The 19,214-nt window shown below is 39.2% G+C and overlaps 1 protein-coding gene across 5 annotated transcripts in view; it reads left to right on the forward strand.

Annotated features, from left to right (window-relative positions):
* The window catches only part of LOC106877586 (putative mediator of RNA polymerase II transcription subunit 26), a 243,671-nt gene that overhangs the window by 152,579 nt on the left and 71,878 nt on the right, over nt 1-19,214 (forward strand). For all 5 annotated transcript variants that reach the window (XM_052973746.1, XM_052973745.1, XM_052973743.1 and 2 more), the window contains one exon: nt 10,204-10,422. In XM_052973746.1, coding sequence (XP_052829706.1) covers nt 10,204-10,422 — 219 coding nt within the window. The remainder of the gene's footprint in view (nt 1-10,203; nt 10,423-19,214) is intronic.

The raw sequence follows: 19,214 nt of genomic DNA on the forward strand, positions 1-19,214 counted from the left end.
GGGTTGATATAATCAACTAGCCCCCTTCCCCCAAATTTTCAAGGCCTTGTGCCTAGAATAGAAATAATATTATTCGGAATCAAAAAAAAAAAATTGGCGAAACATTTTGTGGATTGTAGAATTATAACCAGTTTATTGCAGATAAATTTTATAAACCAAATCTTATATGGACCGCTAAGGGTCGCGTTGGACCTCAGATGAGACCTACTGCTCTAGCCCTTTGCTGCCTGCACCCTGCTCTGTTGGAAGAATTTAGACCAGGTCTCTGGCCTGAAGATAACTTTATTCTCATTCTCCCCACACACACACACTTTCAACTCCCTCCCTCCTACTACTCTTGATTTTTTAAAATAAATTTCTTTTAATTGCTTAAAAAAATTCTCAGTCACCAAGTAGTACTTTCCCTTTGACTGTGAGTCTTACTAAAGCATGGCATTTATGCCCAGTTGTGGCCAGAGATGGCTATTTATGGTAACTAGTTGACAAGGAGTGGCTGTGTGGTAAGAAGTTTACTTCCCAACTACATGGTTCCGAGTTCAGCCCCACTGTGTGACACCTTCGGCAAGTGTCTACTACAATAGCATTGTGAGTGGATTTGGTACATAGAAACTGAAAGAAGCCCGTATGTGTGTGTTTTTGTGTATGTGTGTCTCTTTGTGTCTGTGTTTGTGTGTCTTTGAATATGTGTCTCTTTGTGTGTCTGTGTGTGTGTGTCTGTATTTGTGTATGTGTCTGTGTTTGTGTAAGTCTGTGTGTGTGTGTGTGTTCGAACCCAACTACCACTTGACAACCGGTGTTGGTGTGTTTACGTCCCCCGTAACTTAGTGGTTCAGTAACATACACTGATAGCATAAGTACTTGGCTTTAAAAAAATGTATTGGGGTCAATTCAATCAACTAAAATTCCTCAAAGCAGAGCTCCAGCATGGCCACAGTCAAATGACCGAAACAAGGAAAAAGATAGATGAAAAAAAAAGAAGAGTTATATAGAGAAACAATAGGTGACCTGCGGTTTTATGGTACTTGCATGTGTCCATACAATAATATAACATGCACGCCTGAAAACGTTAATAAGCCACACTTCATTGCATAATCTGTCGTGTGTGAACATCTTATGTATCTCCTGTAGATCTGTAGTTTCTTCCAGCATAACAGGCACGGTGACTGCACACAAGCAGGGTGAATCACCTCTTGCTTTGCAGTCAGTAGTTAACTGAGCAGTTATCTAGATAAAAGAAAATAAATAGCACAAAAATATAAATTACGTCTCTTCCTCGCATCTGACAACACAAAACACATTTGAGGGTTTTTTTAAAAAAAAGGAGGCGGTGGGGAGAGAGTGACAAACACATTCAGTTAGTTACAAAGTGTATCACTAGCTGTCTTTGTGGTTTTGAAGTGCTACATCAAATTCGTGTGGTCGTTAAGCTAGCTTTGCAACATATGAATATACATGGTAAAGATTCATTCAATCATAATGCTAGCAGTTTGAAAAGAATGAAATATGGACAACATATTAACTGACACAAATGAGAAGCTAGCTTATGTATAATATATGTATGCACTCGCGTGAATTAGTTAAACGTACTGTAACGATATTTAAACATTTTGATTGGTTATTACAGCCGGAATAGTTCAATTAATTATATACCAGAGTGTTTATAGACACAGACATGGGTATTGTTTTTCATTCCTTTTTGTGGGGTTATTTTTTGTTATTATTTTTTTTTTTTGTAAAAAAAAGACTAGACTTTGTTTTTATTGGCAACATATTTCACAGGATGAAAAGAAAGAAAAAAAACATTAGTATAAAACAAAATTACCAAGAAAAAACAACCCCCATAACTACCTCACCAAAGAAACAAACAAAAAAAAGAACAGGGTGGGGATTAAGCAACAGAAGATGAGGCGGGGGCAGGGAATAATGGATTGTACATCCCTAAATAAATGGCGTGTTTAGCCGTGTCTTGCAGACATGATTGCAAAGGTGTTACCATGAAAAATGGCCAGCAACACTCTCTCCAGCAGTCATTCCACTTTGTGGAGCTTATTTCTCACACAGGCCATAGTTATCCTGATTTTGTGGAGGAAATCGGCAGTGCAGGGTCTGAGAACTTGACAATGACCAAACACAAACTGATTATGTTCTTGTATTTGTGTATTTTTCTCTCTTCTGCGTTACGAGCTGCAATACTTGACTTATATTTCAAAGAAATTCCATAGCTTTCTCTCATCATACTTTTGTCTACTAAACTACTGTACTATTTTATAAACCCTATAATTCACAATGGATTCTTCCAGCAAGAGAAACATCAATATAACAAAACTAATTGAAGGGTAGAGAGCTGGCGGAATCATTAGCACGCCGGACAAAATTCTTACTGATATTTCAATCATCTTCATGTTCTGAGTTTAAATTCCACCGAGGTCAACTTTGTCTTTCATCCCTTTCGGGGGTCAATAAAATAAGTACAGTTGAGTACTGGGCTCGATACAATCAACTTGCCTGCTCCCCAAAATTGCTGGCCTCGTGCCAAAATTTGAAATCATTATTATTATAAAGCGAAAGTGGAGGTATTGTTTTCAGTTGTGTTTGTTTGTCCGTGGACAAGATATCTCCAGAACCACTGGATGGATTTGGATGAAACTTTCAGGGATGTTTGGCCTCATGATTGGCATGAACTGATTAGATTTTGAGATCGATCTGGTACCGGACAAGGATTCTGGATTATTTTTTGAGTTTTTTCACTCAATTTTTGAGAGCGGTCGGGTTCATTTTTAGTATTCTCGTTTGTGAGAGCGTTCGAGTTTATTTCAGATATTCTCATTTTAAAAATCATCTCTGGCTAATCGTTGAGAGGACATAGGTGTTGCCTTGGTGGAGGTTTGCGCTCTCTGAGTGCTCATGTTATTATTATTGTTAAGGTCACGAGCAGGCAGAATTGTTAGCAGACTGCACGAAATGTCTAGTAGTATTTTGCCCATCACCATGTTGTGAGTTCAAACTTCGCTAAGGTCAATTTTGCCTTTCATCTTTTCAGTACCAGTGAAGGCTTTGTGCCTATAGTAAAATGGTTTATTATTGTTAAGACGGTGAGCTGATAGGAACATTAGCATGTCAGGTAAAATACTTAGTGGCATTTTGTTCAGCTTTACCTTTTGAGTTCAAATTCTGCCAAAATCAACATTTGCTTTCATCCTTTCAGGGTTAATAAAATAGGTACCAGTTGAGTACTGGGTTGATGTAACCAACTTACATCCTCCCCTGAACTTGCTGGCTTTGTGTCAGGACTTGTAACAAGTATTATTATCAGTATTATAATTGAGTGAGAGAGCAGTGCATGCCATCAGTGTGACACTGGGGTAAAATATACGAAGCCCATTATACCCATCATGACTACCCCTCTGATAAGAGTACACCAGGCACATGCATCACAAGCATATGTGCATGACATGGTGATCTCATATCAAGATAAACAGTGCATGACCTTGCAAGTGGGGCCCACTTAGAACTTTCTTCATGTTGAGTAGGCCATCCTGCTCAAAAAGTCCCTGAATAAGGTTTGTTTCAGGATGTTGAGCAAAACACCCATATTTCCAAAGGTGAATTATTCGAACTCCAAAGAATTCCTCTCAACACATGTCTATGATGCTCCCCCACCACTTCTGCTCGTGATCAGAGATGCACATATCGTCAGCCACCAAGGGACATGCTCAACTGGTTAAGGTCAAACAACTGACAAGCAAATCTGTGGTATTGAGCAAAATATTTGCTGTAGCCCATCTTTTATACCAAGACAAAACAATGTACATGATAACACTTCCAATCAATTAAGATCAGAAGCCATGAGAGCCACTGCCTGGTACTGCATCAGGGCATTTTCTTCTTCTTCTTCTTCCAATTCTTATTATTATTATCATCATCATCATCATCATCATCATCATTATTATTATTTAGGCAGTGAGGTGGCAGAGTCATTATCATGCTGTGGGAAAATGCTTAGCAGCATTTCATCTATCATTACATTCCTAGTTCAAATTCTGCCATGGTCAACTTTGCCTTTCATCCTTTCAGGATTAATAAAATAAATACCAAATGAGCACTGGACTCAATGCAGTTGACATACCTGCTTCTTCCCCAAAATACCAGCCTTGTACCAAAATTTGAAATCAATATAATATCACTGGTTACTTGCTGTACAAACTGATTGCAATTCTGTATTTGGCAATGAGTCTGTAAAGCATGATAGTTTTCATGTGACAAACATGGTGAACTTACCAGCAAGCTACTGGCTTTTTTCTGGAATTTATTGCAGAAATATAACTGCCATACAATACAAATTAGTGCTATGGTCATCATCAGGTCTATAGTTAATCTTAAAATTCTTCATTTCAAGCTGGGAATTATCACTAAAGTTGGAAAACCATTTTCTACAGGTAAAACCTTATTAAAATTAAGTATTTCAGCTTTTATGGAAACTTTTTGAAACCAAGATTATGCGTCAGTATGTAACCTTCTACTGAATAAGTAATATAATTTGTAGCCACATGGATTAAATGCCATTTAATGTTAAGGTTCAACAGGTTAATAAACATTGTAGCAGATATCTTTCTGTTCAATTTGATGAATTTACCGATATTAGCAGTCATCATCATCATCATCATCGTTTAACGTCCGCTTTCCATGCTAGCATGGGTTGGACGATTTGACTGAGGACTGGTGAAACTGGATGGCAACACCAGGCTCCAGTCTGATTTGGCAGAGTTTCTACAGCTGGATGCCCTTCCTAACGCCAACCACTCAGAGAGTGTAGTGGGTGCTTTTACGTGTCACCCGCACGAAAACGGCCACGCTCGAAATGGTGTCTTTTATGTGCCACCCGCACAAGCCAGTCCAGGGGCACTGGCAACGATCTCGCTCGAAAATCCTACAGGAGCCAGTCAGGCGGTACTGGCAACGGCCACGCTCAAAATGGTGCATCTCATGTGCCACCCGCACAAGAACCAGTCCAGGGGCACTAGTGAATCACATTATTCATGCATACATCTGATGTGTGAATGATGGCGAACTAGTTGAAGAGATGTTGTTTTGTGATAAAAAATCTAGTAACAATGGTGTTTGCAATGAACATCTCTGAAATATTATTCAAGAAATAAATGTAACATGGATCCAAATGGTTAAGAATTTCATTTTGCAACCATGAGGTTCCAGGTTTGATTCTACTGAGATTTGGGCAAGTGCCTTTTAACATTACTTTGGATCAGCCCAAGCCTTGTGAGCAACCTTGGGTAGATGGAAACTGTACTGAAGCTTAATGAATGGATTCTTGTAACTGTAATTTAAAAATACAGCCATGTCACACACTTTTTCACATTGATTCTGCCTGAGTATAACTTTAAGAATACACATATCTATGGTATACTCAACCACTTATGTGAGCAAGTGATTCAGTTGATCAAAGAGCTAAAGTGTTTGGTGTTTGGAGCATAAATTCACATGAAATTTTGATGGAAGAAAGGTTTAATTTAGATCACTTTAAAACCAAAAGTTTATATAATAAAACCAGGGACAGTCTCAAGTTGGGTTGGTATCAAAAGGGTGAAACTGTACCCCAAAGACCAGCCTTCCTCTACAGGACCAATGTTGATGCTTACATACACAAACATCCTAAACCAGCAATTCTCAACCATGGCTCCCAGGGCCACATGCAACCCTCAAGCATCTTTCTGAAGATCTTCCCTCATCATCATCATCATCATTGTTTAATGTACACTTCCCATGCTGGCATGGGTTGGACAGTTTGACATGGAGCTGTTCAGACTCCAACTGTCTGTTGTGGCTTGGTTTCTATGGCTGGATGCTGCCCTTCCTAATGCCAACCACTTTACAGAGTGTGCTGGGTGCTTCTTATGTGCCACTGGCACCTGAAAGGACAAGCCTGTATGTGTGGAAAACAGGGATTTTACTTAGCTTGATGTGTCTTATCAAATACTGCAAATAACCACATCTCCTGGTCCCCTGTCATACCCTCTGTGAGGCCCAACATCCGAAGATCCTTTCTCACCACTTCATCCCAAGTCTTCCTGGGTCTACCCCTTTCAGACATACACTCTACTTCTTTGCACAGCTGTCCTCATTCATATGCATCACATGACCAAACCAACAGTCTTCTCTCTTGCACACAAATATTTTTCTTTGATGAACTTGTTTTCTACTTTTTTTTGATGTGGCTCTCTAAAAAAAACCAGGTTTGGGATCTGGCCTAGATATTAAAAATAATAATGAACTTATTGTATACAGTGCTCAGGTGCATTAAAATTCATTAGAAAAAGTAAGCGAAACTACATGCACTGCACATGAATTATGCACAGGAAGTGAACTGTGAAAAAGTTTTCAAAAGTAAAAAAAAATCAGAGGTGGGGGGCATGAGGTGTACTGTTGGCAAATTTCAGGAAGCAGTGTCCTGACAGTGGAGGTGCAATGGCCCAGTGGTTAGGGCAGTGGACTCGCGGTCGTAGGATCACGGCTTCAATTCCCTGCCGTACTCTTTCACCACAACTTTCTCTTACTCTTTCTTCCTGTTTCTGTTGTGCCTGTAATTCAAAGGCCAGCCTTGTCACACTCCACATGTCTGTGGAGTGCTCAGCCACTTGCACGTTAATTTCACGAGCAGGCTGTTCCGTTGATCGGATCAACTGGAACCCTCATCGTTATAAACGACGGAGTGCCACAAAAAGTGTCCTGACAACTAACAGCCAATGTGGATAGTTTATTCCATGCTTCAGCAATTCTGAGTGTGAAAAAATATTTCTTTGTTGTCTTTTTTAAAATTTTTGTAAGCATGTCAACAAGTATTAGACATATAGAATTCAAAAAGGTGCCCAATGTTATTATTGGAAACATGGTGGATAATCTTGTGGTTGTCCACTAAGTTAGTTGCCAGACATCAGGGCTTTAATGAGTCCATGCACAGGGAAGCAAGACATTCAGAGCATGGTAGATACCTGATGGCAGGTAATCTTATGGATGCACATATCTGAAGGTTTTGATAATCATTGTCCTAGACTGTATCCAAAAGAAAACCATCTGGTTGACTGGCAAAAACTCACTTGCTAACAGTCCAATACTTCCTACCCATGGATATACTGTCACCTATCACTCTCCTATTTTATCAGGTGTTAGTCTAGCATGCAGTCTACTGCAGTATCTGTAATCTATGCTGTGTGAAATGATCTGATCTGGGTTCAAATTCAGTGTAGGGTTACAGTTATAGTTAGACTGCACAAAAAAAAAAGTTGTAGATAGATAGATAGACCACATGCTAAGTGGCACCATTTACTACAATGGTCTATACTCCTGTGTGGAGGCGCAATAGCCCAGTGGTTAGGGCAGCGGATTCGCGGTCATAGGATCGCGGTTTCGATTCCCAGACCGGGCTTTGTGAGTGTTTATTGAGCGAAAACACCTAAAGCTCCACGAGGCTCTGGCAGGGGATGGTGGCGAACCCTGCTGTACTCTTTCACCAAAAACTTTCTCTCACTCTTACTTCCTGTTTCTGTTGTACCTGTAATTCAAAGGGTCAGCCTTGTCACACTGTGTCACGCTGAATATCTCCGAGAACTACGTTAAGGGTACACGTGTCTGTGGAGTGCTCAGCCACTTGCACGTTAATTTCACGAGCAGGCTGTTCCGTTGATCTGATCAACTGGAACCCTCGACGTCGTAAACGACGGAATGCCAACAACTATACTCCTGTGAACTGACTAGTTGATACCACATCCTGGTACCTTGGACTCTTTTAGCAGAGTCCACTCTCTTGCAAATAATTCAGTTAGTAGCATGGTAGTATTAACTGATATTATTCTGTCTAATTTTGTTGTCCTCTCTGTTATAATAATGTATTTTAATAGCTTCTTGTCGTAAATGTACGGTCAACCAACTAGAAAGTATCATATTTATGTGTCTGATACAAACAAAAAAGTATTAATTGTCGATAACACCAACATTCTATGATGATTTGACTATTGGAGCGTTGTTAATAGCAATATGGAAACCAAAAGCGAATACAAAGCAATACAGAATGAGTGAAATAAACAATGAAACGATTAACCAAGCGTTAATCGTTTAAGCGCTTTTAAAAACGGCAGTGACAATTTGTACATCATTTCCATGACCTTTTGCTGTCTACTACAAAACAACACACCACTAATCATCACCTCGATCAGAAGATGAGACCAAGAAAGACTTGGAAAGGAGCATGGAATTAGGAACATTTATGTTCTATGCTAAATATTAACATTTAGGAAATATGCGAAATCTTTCAATAGAAAATAATTAAACTTCGTATTTTCAATATAACAACACATACACGTACGCACGCGCACACGCACGTATGTACATCCCTATAGAATAGAATCGGAAATTATCTACTGCTCAGAAACCATAATTTCTTTCGATTTGCACGTTTTAAGTAGCGTAGATTACGATTTTGCAAAACGAAAAAAGTCGATATTGAAAAATTACATAAAAGGTTTTTTTTTTTAAAGTCTTTACGATCTTCAAACATGCAGATCAGAAGAAATTAAGGGCTTAAGCGCATTTGACAATTTCCGACTCTATTCTATAGGAATACAGAGAGAGAGAGAGTGTGTAGAGTAGAAGTGTGAGTAGCTAGATGTATGGACACTTGTTATCGTTTACGTAGTGAGAGTGTATATGCGCATGTGTACAAATAAATATAGATAGAAACGTGTGTGTGTATACATCATGTGTGTTTGCGCTTATATATGTATGTATGTGCGTATGCGTGACTGCATTTAATTTTATATAGCCTCGGTGTATAAAATCGGAGTAACGATTATGTTATTTCTACCTAAATTTGCTAGACTAATCAGTTTATAGTAAATAAGATCGTAATAGTTTTTGGTAAGTCACTTCATAGAAGAGAGAAAGAGAGTAAGAGTCTAACGAAGTTGTTGTTTTTGGTTTGTTTGTTTGTTTTTTTCTCCTTTTTATTTATTTATTAGAGTTTTTAAAGAAGTAGGTCACATCACATAGCTGAGTTTACTACTTTTATGCCTGCTTATATTTGCTTTTCAGTAACAACAAAATAGGGAAAATATTACACGAAACTTTTCTCATTATTATTTACATTTGTTTTACGTAATATAACACACACACACACACGCCCTTATATACAATCGCGCACATGCACCTATTAATGCATGCATATACATCCGATGCGTGCGATTTTGTACAGTAACGCATTCCTTTTTTAATATAAAAATAACTTTATCTGAAATAACACTTTGCAAATCTTGGCCACTGTGTGTGTGTGTTTCATTATTGGAATTATGGTAAATATTTGTTTTTGTTTATTTTTTTCTATTCTCAACACATTTGTTTACCCTCACGTGTGAGTGTGTGTGTGTATATATATATATATATATATATATATATATGTGAATCAGGTGAGACTGGCTCGATCAAAATTGTAGATATATATATATATGTATATGTGTGTATATGCTTGCATGTCGTATGTCTTAATTTGAGATATTGTAGTTTTCTCTCTTTGTAACTATGAAAACAAAAATAGAAAGTTTCTAAATTGATTGGGGCCAAAAAATACCCCCCAAAACACGAAAGTAACCTTGTTTTTTTTTATGATAAAACTTCTGGAGCAAATATAAAAAAAAAGAGATGAGAAGGAAAAAAAAACACGTAGAAACGAAAGATAAATTCGACACAGCTCTGTCCAGGAAGTAATTAAACATTTTTTTTTTTTGTAAAAAAAGACTGTCTAGTTACCGCAAAATGTATAGTTTTGCAACAGTTTATTTGTCTAACTTAGAAAGGTTTAACTGAATAATCGTAAATAATAAGTAAAAGGAATGTTTCTGGACAAAACTTACTGGTGAAGCGGTTTTCTCTTACTTAAGTCGAGTATGTTTTTCCTTGGCACATTCCTGTTTGCATTTTTGGATTTGTAATCTCCTTTTAAACTTTTTTTTTCGGTTTTTGTGTTTGATTTTATTCTTACAAGACCATATCTGTGCTTGTGCGTATGTATGCATATATATATTATATAGATATAGATATATACGCGTGTATGAAGACGAATTGATGTATATAAATTTCTTGCACTTTAAAAGTTTTTACTTCCGACAGCAGTTAAACTTCCTTTTTTTTTTTCTAATCTAGGGAATATTGGTCCTGCTGGGAATATTAGGTTGGCTGAAAATCCAAATTCCTCAACGAACTTTGACCTTTTTGATGGTGAAGGCAATGTGAACGATTCTTACAATATAGAAGCATTGTCTCCACACGTTTCCCTTCAGGAAACCCATGGGAATTTTGGCACAAATGTCAGTGAAACTAACGAAAGTGTAACTGCTGAATCGGATACTGTTGGAAGTTCAGGTAACAAATTAAAACCTTCTATTTTGATTGAACTGTTTTTTCTTAATTAGCACCGTGTTTATTAAACTGGAATTGTACTGTAAATTTTATTTTTTAAAAAATAGATTAGACTACAAACTTAGGATATTAATAATAATAATAATCCTTTCTAACACAGCCTCAAATTTTGTGGGGGTGAGTTTCACAGTTACACCCCCTCCCCCAAGCGATAGTGCATAACTGGTACTTAATTTATCGACCCCGAAAATATGAAAGGCAAAGTCGACCTCGGCAGGATTTGAACTCAGAACGTGGTGACAGACGAAATGCCGCTATGCATTTTGTCTGGTATGCTTACGATTCTGCCAGTTCGTCGCCTTAAGAACAATAATAATCTTTTCTACTGTTGGAACAAGGCCGGAAATCGGCACAATACTTGGACTAATCGATAATATTGATCCCTGTGCTCAACAGGTTCTTATTTTATCGACCTCGAAAAGATAATTGGTGAAGTCAACTTAAGCGGAATTTGAATTTCGAACATAGAGCCGGAAGAAATGCTGTTAAACATTCTGTCCGGCATAATAATGATTCTGCCAACTCACCACCTTAATAATAATAATAATAATAATAATAATAATAATAATAATCATAATCATAGTCGTTTCTTTATTATCCACTAAAAGTTTACAAAAAGACCGAGGACATTACAGAATGTGATACAATGTGGGATTTCTTGAAAGAGTAAACAGAAAAATAAAGAAACAATTATAACAATGGATAATTCCCCAAAAGAGAGAGAGAGATTTCTAAGGTGTACTAGTGGAAATCCCACAAAACCACAGTCAAATACTGAGGCAAGTGCCTTGTTTCTGTTGTTCTCATATCTACAAGTGCATGCTCAGAGTTGGCCCATTCACTCAAGTCATACTCACCATTCCACCTTTCAATGAATTTTCCAGAAAGCAGCACTTCCCTCTCCACCCTTCCTTTTCAAGTGAAACGCGAGAAAGTTAATGAGAGTTTGGCTAAAGGGGGGGAGGTGTATATCTTAAGCTCTTTCAGTCTGGCCACCATGCAAACCTCTTTTGTTAAGGCCAAAGGAGAGCAAATGGATGATGTTTATGGTGGGCTCAACAGATCTGTTCTACATGTAACAGCAACTCTTCGACATAAACTCATAAGTCAGTAATGCTTCATGTACTGGACAGGTGAGTGCAGAAGGGCTGCATCACTCTGCATGCACGTCAAGCGGGCCCAGTTTATGGCACTTCCATACCTCTAGAGTTTATCTCAAACTGGTACTGCCAGGCAAAGGATTTCTAGAAATTATCCATGTTCCCCAGCCCAAAAGTCCTCCAGAATAGACCAGCCAGTTGATTTTCATCAATGCCTAAAGTTTCCCTAAGAGCATTGTCATTCTTGCCCTTCACTAATGCTCTGTGGAACACCATGATGAAACTTCCACTAATCACACACAACCTGACTGTAAAGGGCTGTGAGCATTTGACAACATTCCAGATGACCCTCAACAGCCTTCCCTCTATAAATATGATACTTTTTTTTTCTTTAATTGACTTGCGTTTTACTTTGTTGGTGCAGAGCCCCTAAAAAAAAATCCAGGTTTTGGATCTGGCCTGGATATCAAAAAGGTTGAGAACCACTGGTATAAACAGCACAGAATTCTACAGAATCACTACCAAGTAATACACTATATTCCCTACACAATCATCATACAATGAAATAACACACACCTTACATAGTATTTCACAGTTGACACCCAACACTATAACATCATTAGTCTGCATTTTACATAGTTGTCACCTTATAATATTAATTCAACCCACACAACATTTATTTTAACACAATTGCCACCCAACATTAAAACACACGCTGCCAATCACACAGCAGAAGCCAATAACAACTCTATGTGTATTCTTATATGATTGACACCTGGTAAGGTGATACCAAGAACTCACACAGGTGCGAAACCATGTAGTGAGAAGCTTGCTTCCTAACCACATGGTTCTGGGTTCAGTCCCACTGCGTGATACCTTGAGCAAATGTCTTCTCTATAGCCTCAGGCCAACCAAAGCTTTGTGAGTGGATTTGGTAGATGGAAACTGAAAGATGCCCATCATATATTTGTGTGTGTGTGTCTTTGTGCCTGCATTTGTCCTCCACCACCACTTGGCAACTGGTGTTGGTGTGTTTATATCCCTGTAACTTAGCAGTTTGGCAAGAGAGACCGATAGAATAAGTACCAGGCTTTAAAAAATGAGGGGGCCCTAGAGTCAATGCGTTCAACTAAAAATTTCTTCTGGGTGGTGCCAAAGCATGGCCACAGTCTGATAAGTAAAAATAACTCATGTTCACCTCATATGCATACTCTACTCATTCACTGAGCAGTGAAATGATATTAAACTCACATTACTGAGGAAATGACAATGGATCAGGAGATGTGGTGATTTGCTGTTATTTGATAAAATGCATCAGGCGAAGTAAAATCCCTGTCTTCCACACATACAGGTTTGTCCTTTCAGATGCCGGTACCACATAAAAAGCATTTGTACCAGTGCTGCATGAATGCACCCATGCCGGTGGCACCTACAAAGCACCGAGCACACTCTGTAAAGTGGTTGGCTTTAGGAAGAGTATCCAGCCATAGAAACCATGTTGGAGTCTGGACAGCTCCAAGTCAACCTGTCCAACCCATGCTAGCATGGAAAGCAAATGTTAAATGATGATGATGATGATGTTGATCACAGCAGGAATTAGTATTGAGGATGGTAGAAACATCTGGCCCAGAGTCACAGTGTCTGATTCGACAAAGCTCATGATGTTATGTGAGAGGTTTTTTTTTTTGCTACATTGATGGGTGGCTCTGGGTAACTCTGGTATCATGGTGGAAGGGGCCAGAGCACCTTCAGAGCTGCTCCACCACCTGATGAAACATTGAAGATTACATTCGGAAATGGGGTAAAACAGCACTCTCAGTGCACAGCTGTTTACCCTAAATAATTATGCAACAGACGGCACACTAAAATATGTTGTTGGCACTCCATCGCTTACAACATCGAGGGTTCCAGTTGATCCGATCAACGGAACAGCCTGCTCGTGAAATTAACGTGCAAGTGGCTAAGCACTCCACAGACACATGTACCCTTAACGTAGTTCTCGGGGATATTCAGTGTGACAAGGCTGACCCTTTGAAATACAGGCACAACAGAAACAGGGAGAAAGTTGTGGTGGAAGAGTACAGCAGGGTTCGCCACCATCCCCTGCCGGAGCCTCATGGAGCTTTAGGTGTTTTCGCTCAATAAACACTCACAACACCCGGTCTGGGAATCGAAACCGCGATCTTATGACCGCGAGTCCGCTGCCCTAACCACTGGGCCATTGCGCCTCCACACACTAAAATAACATAAGCATTAACAATATAAAATTCATCATCATCTTTATCATCATTTTGCCTCCACTTTCCATGCTGGCATAGGTTAAACAGTGACAAGATCTGACACATCAGAAAACCACATCATGCTATACTGCATTAGTTCTGGCTTGGTTTCTATAGCTGGATGCCCTTCTTAGTGCCAACCACTTTACACTGTGTACTGGATGATCTTTTTGTGGTACCAGCACTTGCAAAGTCATCTTAACTCTTTTGATATCAACCAACCTAGACCGCCCCAGGTTCTATGATGTAAACTTACTGTTCTAAAGTGGTCTAAAATTACAATTTTCCATCAAAATTTTACGTTAATTTGCTCCAAACTCCAGCTTAATAATGAGAAAGTCATTTGACGAAATACTTCAAAAATTAATTGAAATAAAGGCAGCATATGTTGACCAAAATATGATAACAAAAGGGTTAAAAGACTGAGAAAGAGCCTCTTTACTCACCAACTCAAATGAGAATGAGAGAGAGATAGTGATTTTAGTTAAGGTAAGGTGGCGAGAGAAATGAAGGCTCATGGCTTAGTGGTTAGGGTGTTGGACTCGTGATTGTAAGATTGTGTAGTTTCATTTCCTGGACCGGGCAAGGCATTGTGTTCTTGAACAAAACACGTTGCTCCATTCCACTCGTGTGGTAAAGATGAGTAATCCTGTGATGGACTGAGGTCCTATCCAGGGAGGAATGTATACACAGGAAACCAGCGCTGTGCTCCTTCAAGGAGTAATGTAGACTGACAAAAGTGATGAGAGAGGATAGAGTATGACAGAGAGAAACAGATTGTTGTGAGAGAGTAGCAGAGTAGACACTGTTGTTCTCTTTGCTGCCATTCTCTGATGTGGTATACACACAATTCTACACCACTAATTAACCATATTGAGAATACACATGTATTCTGCTGTAGAGAACTGTAAGTGCTAGGCAATGCTACAGATATTCAATCTTGATCTTTGTTTGACACAAGATTGCAGCATCATCTCTTTGATGAAGCTGCAAGAAAACATGCCTCATACAACAACATCTCCTTGCTTTAGAAATCTCTGCAATGCCAACAGTCTCAGCACACATACATATACATTTTCATCATCAGCCATAGGATACTGAGCCCTCCATGCAGATGCAAACACGTTTTCAAACACAATAGATGACCAGTGCCATCACAAGACTTACTGACTTATTGTTTGGGTGTCCCACGAGTCTCGGGGTTCAGTGCTAATCTATGTATGCTGTATTCTAGCTCTCAGTTCCAGTGCAGCAGATGGATCTTCTGGCTAGGAGAATGCATTCTTCTGCAAAAAGTGAAAAAGCAATCCATCTCACCAAATCAGGTGAAAACTAAGAGAAAGCACAATTGTTAAGCAAATTGACGGGCACTCCATTGGTTATGACAAGGGTTACAGTTGATACGGTCAGCGGAACAGCCTGCTCGGGAAATTGATGTGCAGGTGGCTGAGCATTTAACAAACACGTTACTTACCTTTAACGTAGTTCTCATGACACAGAATGTGACAAGGTTGGCCCTTTGAAATACTCGTACAACCCATTTTTGCCAGCTGAGTGGACTGGAGCAATGTGAAATAAAGTGTCTTGCTCAAGGACACAACACACCACTGGGAATTGAACTCCAAGCATCTTATAAGGACCTAAGGTCCTGCAAGAAATAACAAGGATGGCTGGCATGGATCTCTCTCTCTCTCTCTCAGTACTGAGCCAGAAGGTCATGACTTGTCCTGGTTGATGTGTGTTCTAGTTACCACTTCTTGTTCCTGCAGTACAGTGCCAACCATTTTGATTTCCATGGTGTCCATAACAAAGACATCCCATCTAGGAAAACAGTGACTGAATAGAAAGTGATGCTCCGTAGTGGGAGACACATAGTTTGGTTCTGCCACAGACAAGCTCTCTAGTCTCGGTAGCATGATAAAATGCTTCCAGTCCATTCTGTAAAGTTGGTAGTTGTAGAAAAGAGGATTCATCCACGAAATCCTTTTCTGTTGTTATATGTATCAAATAATGAAGAATTTCAACATGCTCTGCTGGAATAGACTGGAATTATCAACACATGTCAGCATGGAAAGACAGATGTAAAATGGTTTGGTAGTGGTGATGGTGGGAGCGCCAGTGACAACAGGGGTAGGAGGATAGCAGTAGGGAGGGGGAAAAATGAATTAAACTAATCCCAGCATTTGACAGAGCCTTGTTTCATTGATTCTCAGAAGCATCATCATCGTTTAATGTCTGCTTTCCATGCCAGCATGGGTTGGACGATTTGACTGAGGACTGGTGAACCAGATGGCTACACCAGGCTCCAATCTGATTTGGCAGAGTTTCTACAGCTGGATGCCCTTCCTAATGCCAACCACTCAGAGAGTGTAGTGAGTGCTTTTACATGCCACCAGCACAAAAGCCAGTCAGGTGGTACTGGCAATGGCCACGCTCGAAATGGTGTCTTTTACGTACCACCTGCACAGGAGCCAGTCCAGTAGCACTAGCAATGATCTCGCTCGAATGTCTTTACACATGCCACGGGCACAAGTGCCAAGAGGGTGACGTTGGTAACTATCATGCTCAAATGGTGCTATTTACATGCCCCCAGCACGGAAACCAGACAGCTGGTGCTCTGGCAACGATCACGCTCGGACGGTGCTCCACTGGTACAGGTTCCAAGCAAATAAAAAATATGATATATGATATTATCATGAATATGATAATGATAGTATCTTTTTGTAGCATGAAGTTGAGCTCGGTCAGCATATCCTATTTACATATAGACCCACATTGCAGAAATTTCACAGCAACATCTGTAGATGTTAATGTCTGATAATAGCGATTATCATGTTTTACAATTCACTTGCAAAATCCCTTTCTCAACATACACGTGCATCTCTCAACATGCAATGTGCATCTATGTGAGCGTACACATGTATTTTATATTTTTCCTATTAGTTTGCTCAAGACCAGTGTTTCTCAATCATTTTCTTCCAGTGGACCCAACTCATCCCTATTTTACTCTACTGGACCCTCTTTTTGAAAAATCCTATAATTTTTTTATTTTTTATAATTAGGTACAGGTGTGGCTCTGTAGTAAGAAGCCTGCTTCCCAACCACATGGTTCCGGGTTCAACCACTGAATCTGCAATCATGTCTTCTGTTATAGCCCCAGATCAGCCAAAGCTTTGTGAGTGGATTTGGTAGACAAAAACTAAAGAAAAGCCTATTGTATATATATATATATATATATATGTGTGTGTGTGTGTGTGTGTGCCGTTGGACTGGCTCCTGTGCAGGTGGCACGTAAAAACACCATTTGAGCGTGGCCGTTGCCAGTACCGCCAGACTGGCCCTTGTGCTGCTGGCACGTAAAAGCACCCACTACACTCTTGGAGTGGTTGGCATTAAGAAGGGCATCCAGCTGTAGAAACTCTGCCAGATCAGATTGGAGCCTGTGTAGCCATCTGGTTCACCAGTCCTCAGTCAAATCATCCAACCCATACTAGCATGGAAAGCGGACGTTAAACGATGATGATGTAGAGAGAGAGAGGGGGGGGGATAAAGATCCTTCTTGAGTTATAGAGATTCACAGGGCAATTTTCACAGTTTCTGTGGCACATGTTTCCCCACTTAAACTGGATGGTTCTCTGTCGCAGGATTCCTCAATTTTGCCAGCTGAGTAGACCTGGAGCAATGTGTTGGTTTAAAAAAACTGCACATCACTCAGTCCAGGAATTGAAATCACAATCTTACAATCATGAGTCCAACACCGTAACCACTAAGCCACATGCCTCTACATACATGTGTGTGTATGTGTGCATACCTGTGTATTTATGTGTCTTTTTGTGTGCGTCTCACATGACCGCTTGACAACTGGTGTTTGTTTGTTTACATCCCTGTAATTTAATGATTTGACAAAAGTGAAAGACTTAAAAAGTGAATACTAGGGTTGATTTGTTCAACTGAAAATTCTTCAAGGTGGTGCCCCAGAATGGCTGAAACAAGGAAAAGATAACAGATAAAACAATGTGGAATTATTTAGCCATTTTCAATAAGCTCAGACCCTTTTTAAAATTCTTCAAGTGGTTGAAAAAAATTTGAAATAATTCAAGTGATTGGAAGAATTCTTTAAAAATCCAAGAACTCTGTTGAACCATAATGGTGATTACAACTACTTTACTGTTTTAGCCTTTTGTTACCATATTTCTTTTGGAACCACATTGCCTCCATTTCTATTGATCTGAAAATGGTTAAAACTTTGTTTCCTTATCAAATGGTTCTGGGTTCAGCCCCACTGCATGGTATATTGGGCAAGAGTCTTTAACTATAGCCTTAGGCTGACCAAACACTTGTGAGTGTATTTCGTAGGCAGAAAGTGAATCAATCCAGTTGTGTGGAGTCTGGACAGCTTGCCAGCCCCATGTCAAACTGTCTAACTCATGCCAACTGGTGTTGGTTTGTTTATATCCCCATAGCTTAGTTCAGCAGAAAGAGAACAATAGAATAAGTACTAGGCTTGGAAAGAAATATGTTCTGCAGTTGCTTTGTTTGACTAAACCAATGGTCCTTAACTGGGTGTCCATATGGCCCTTGGTGGGGACCCATACAAGATTTTGTTGTTAAAATTTATCTGCAATAGATTGGTTATTCTGCTACAATAATGTTCTTAATTTTATTTATGCAATTCATTATAATATTTAATTATAAAAATACAGTGGGATTATTTTTATAAAATAGGAATCAAGAGGGTTCATAGATCTATGTGTGGGGGTCTTTGTGTCTGTGTTTGGCCCCTCCCCTTCCCACTTGAAGACTGGTGTTGGTCTGTTTATGTCCCCCATAACTTAGCGGTTTGGCAAAAAAGAAAGATAAATGATAGAATAAGTGCCAGGCTTTAAAAGAAAATAAAAAAGGTTGGGGTCAATTCATTTGACTAAAAATTCTTCAAGGTGGTACCCCAGCATGGCCACAGTCAAATGACTGAAAATGGTAATTAGTAAATCTGGTAAAATAACTTTGACAGTTATTTTAATAATAAGCTAACGTTTTATTCTTTTACTTGTTTCAGTCATTTCACTGTGGCCATGCTGGAGCACTGCCTTTAGTAGAACAAATCAACCCCAGGACTTATTCTGTCTGACTCTTTTGCCAAACTGTTAAGTTATGGGGATGTAAACACAACATCGGTGTCAAGCGATGGTGAGGGGGCAAACACACACACACATGAATATATACATGTATGTGATGTCCTGTACCCAGATATGCATCTATATATACATGTAGATGTAGGTATGTACATACATGTACGTATATATGCATATACTCACATATTATTTGTATTATTATTATTATTATATATATATATATA

Source organism: Octopus bimaculoides, chromosome 16, assembly GCF_001194135.2.
Source record: "Octopus bimaculoides isolate UCB-OBI-ISO-001 chromosome 16, ASM119413v2, whole genome shotgun sequence".
NCBI lineage: Eukaryota > Metazoa > Mollusca > Cephalopoda > Octopoda > Octopodidae > Octopus > Octopus bimaculoides.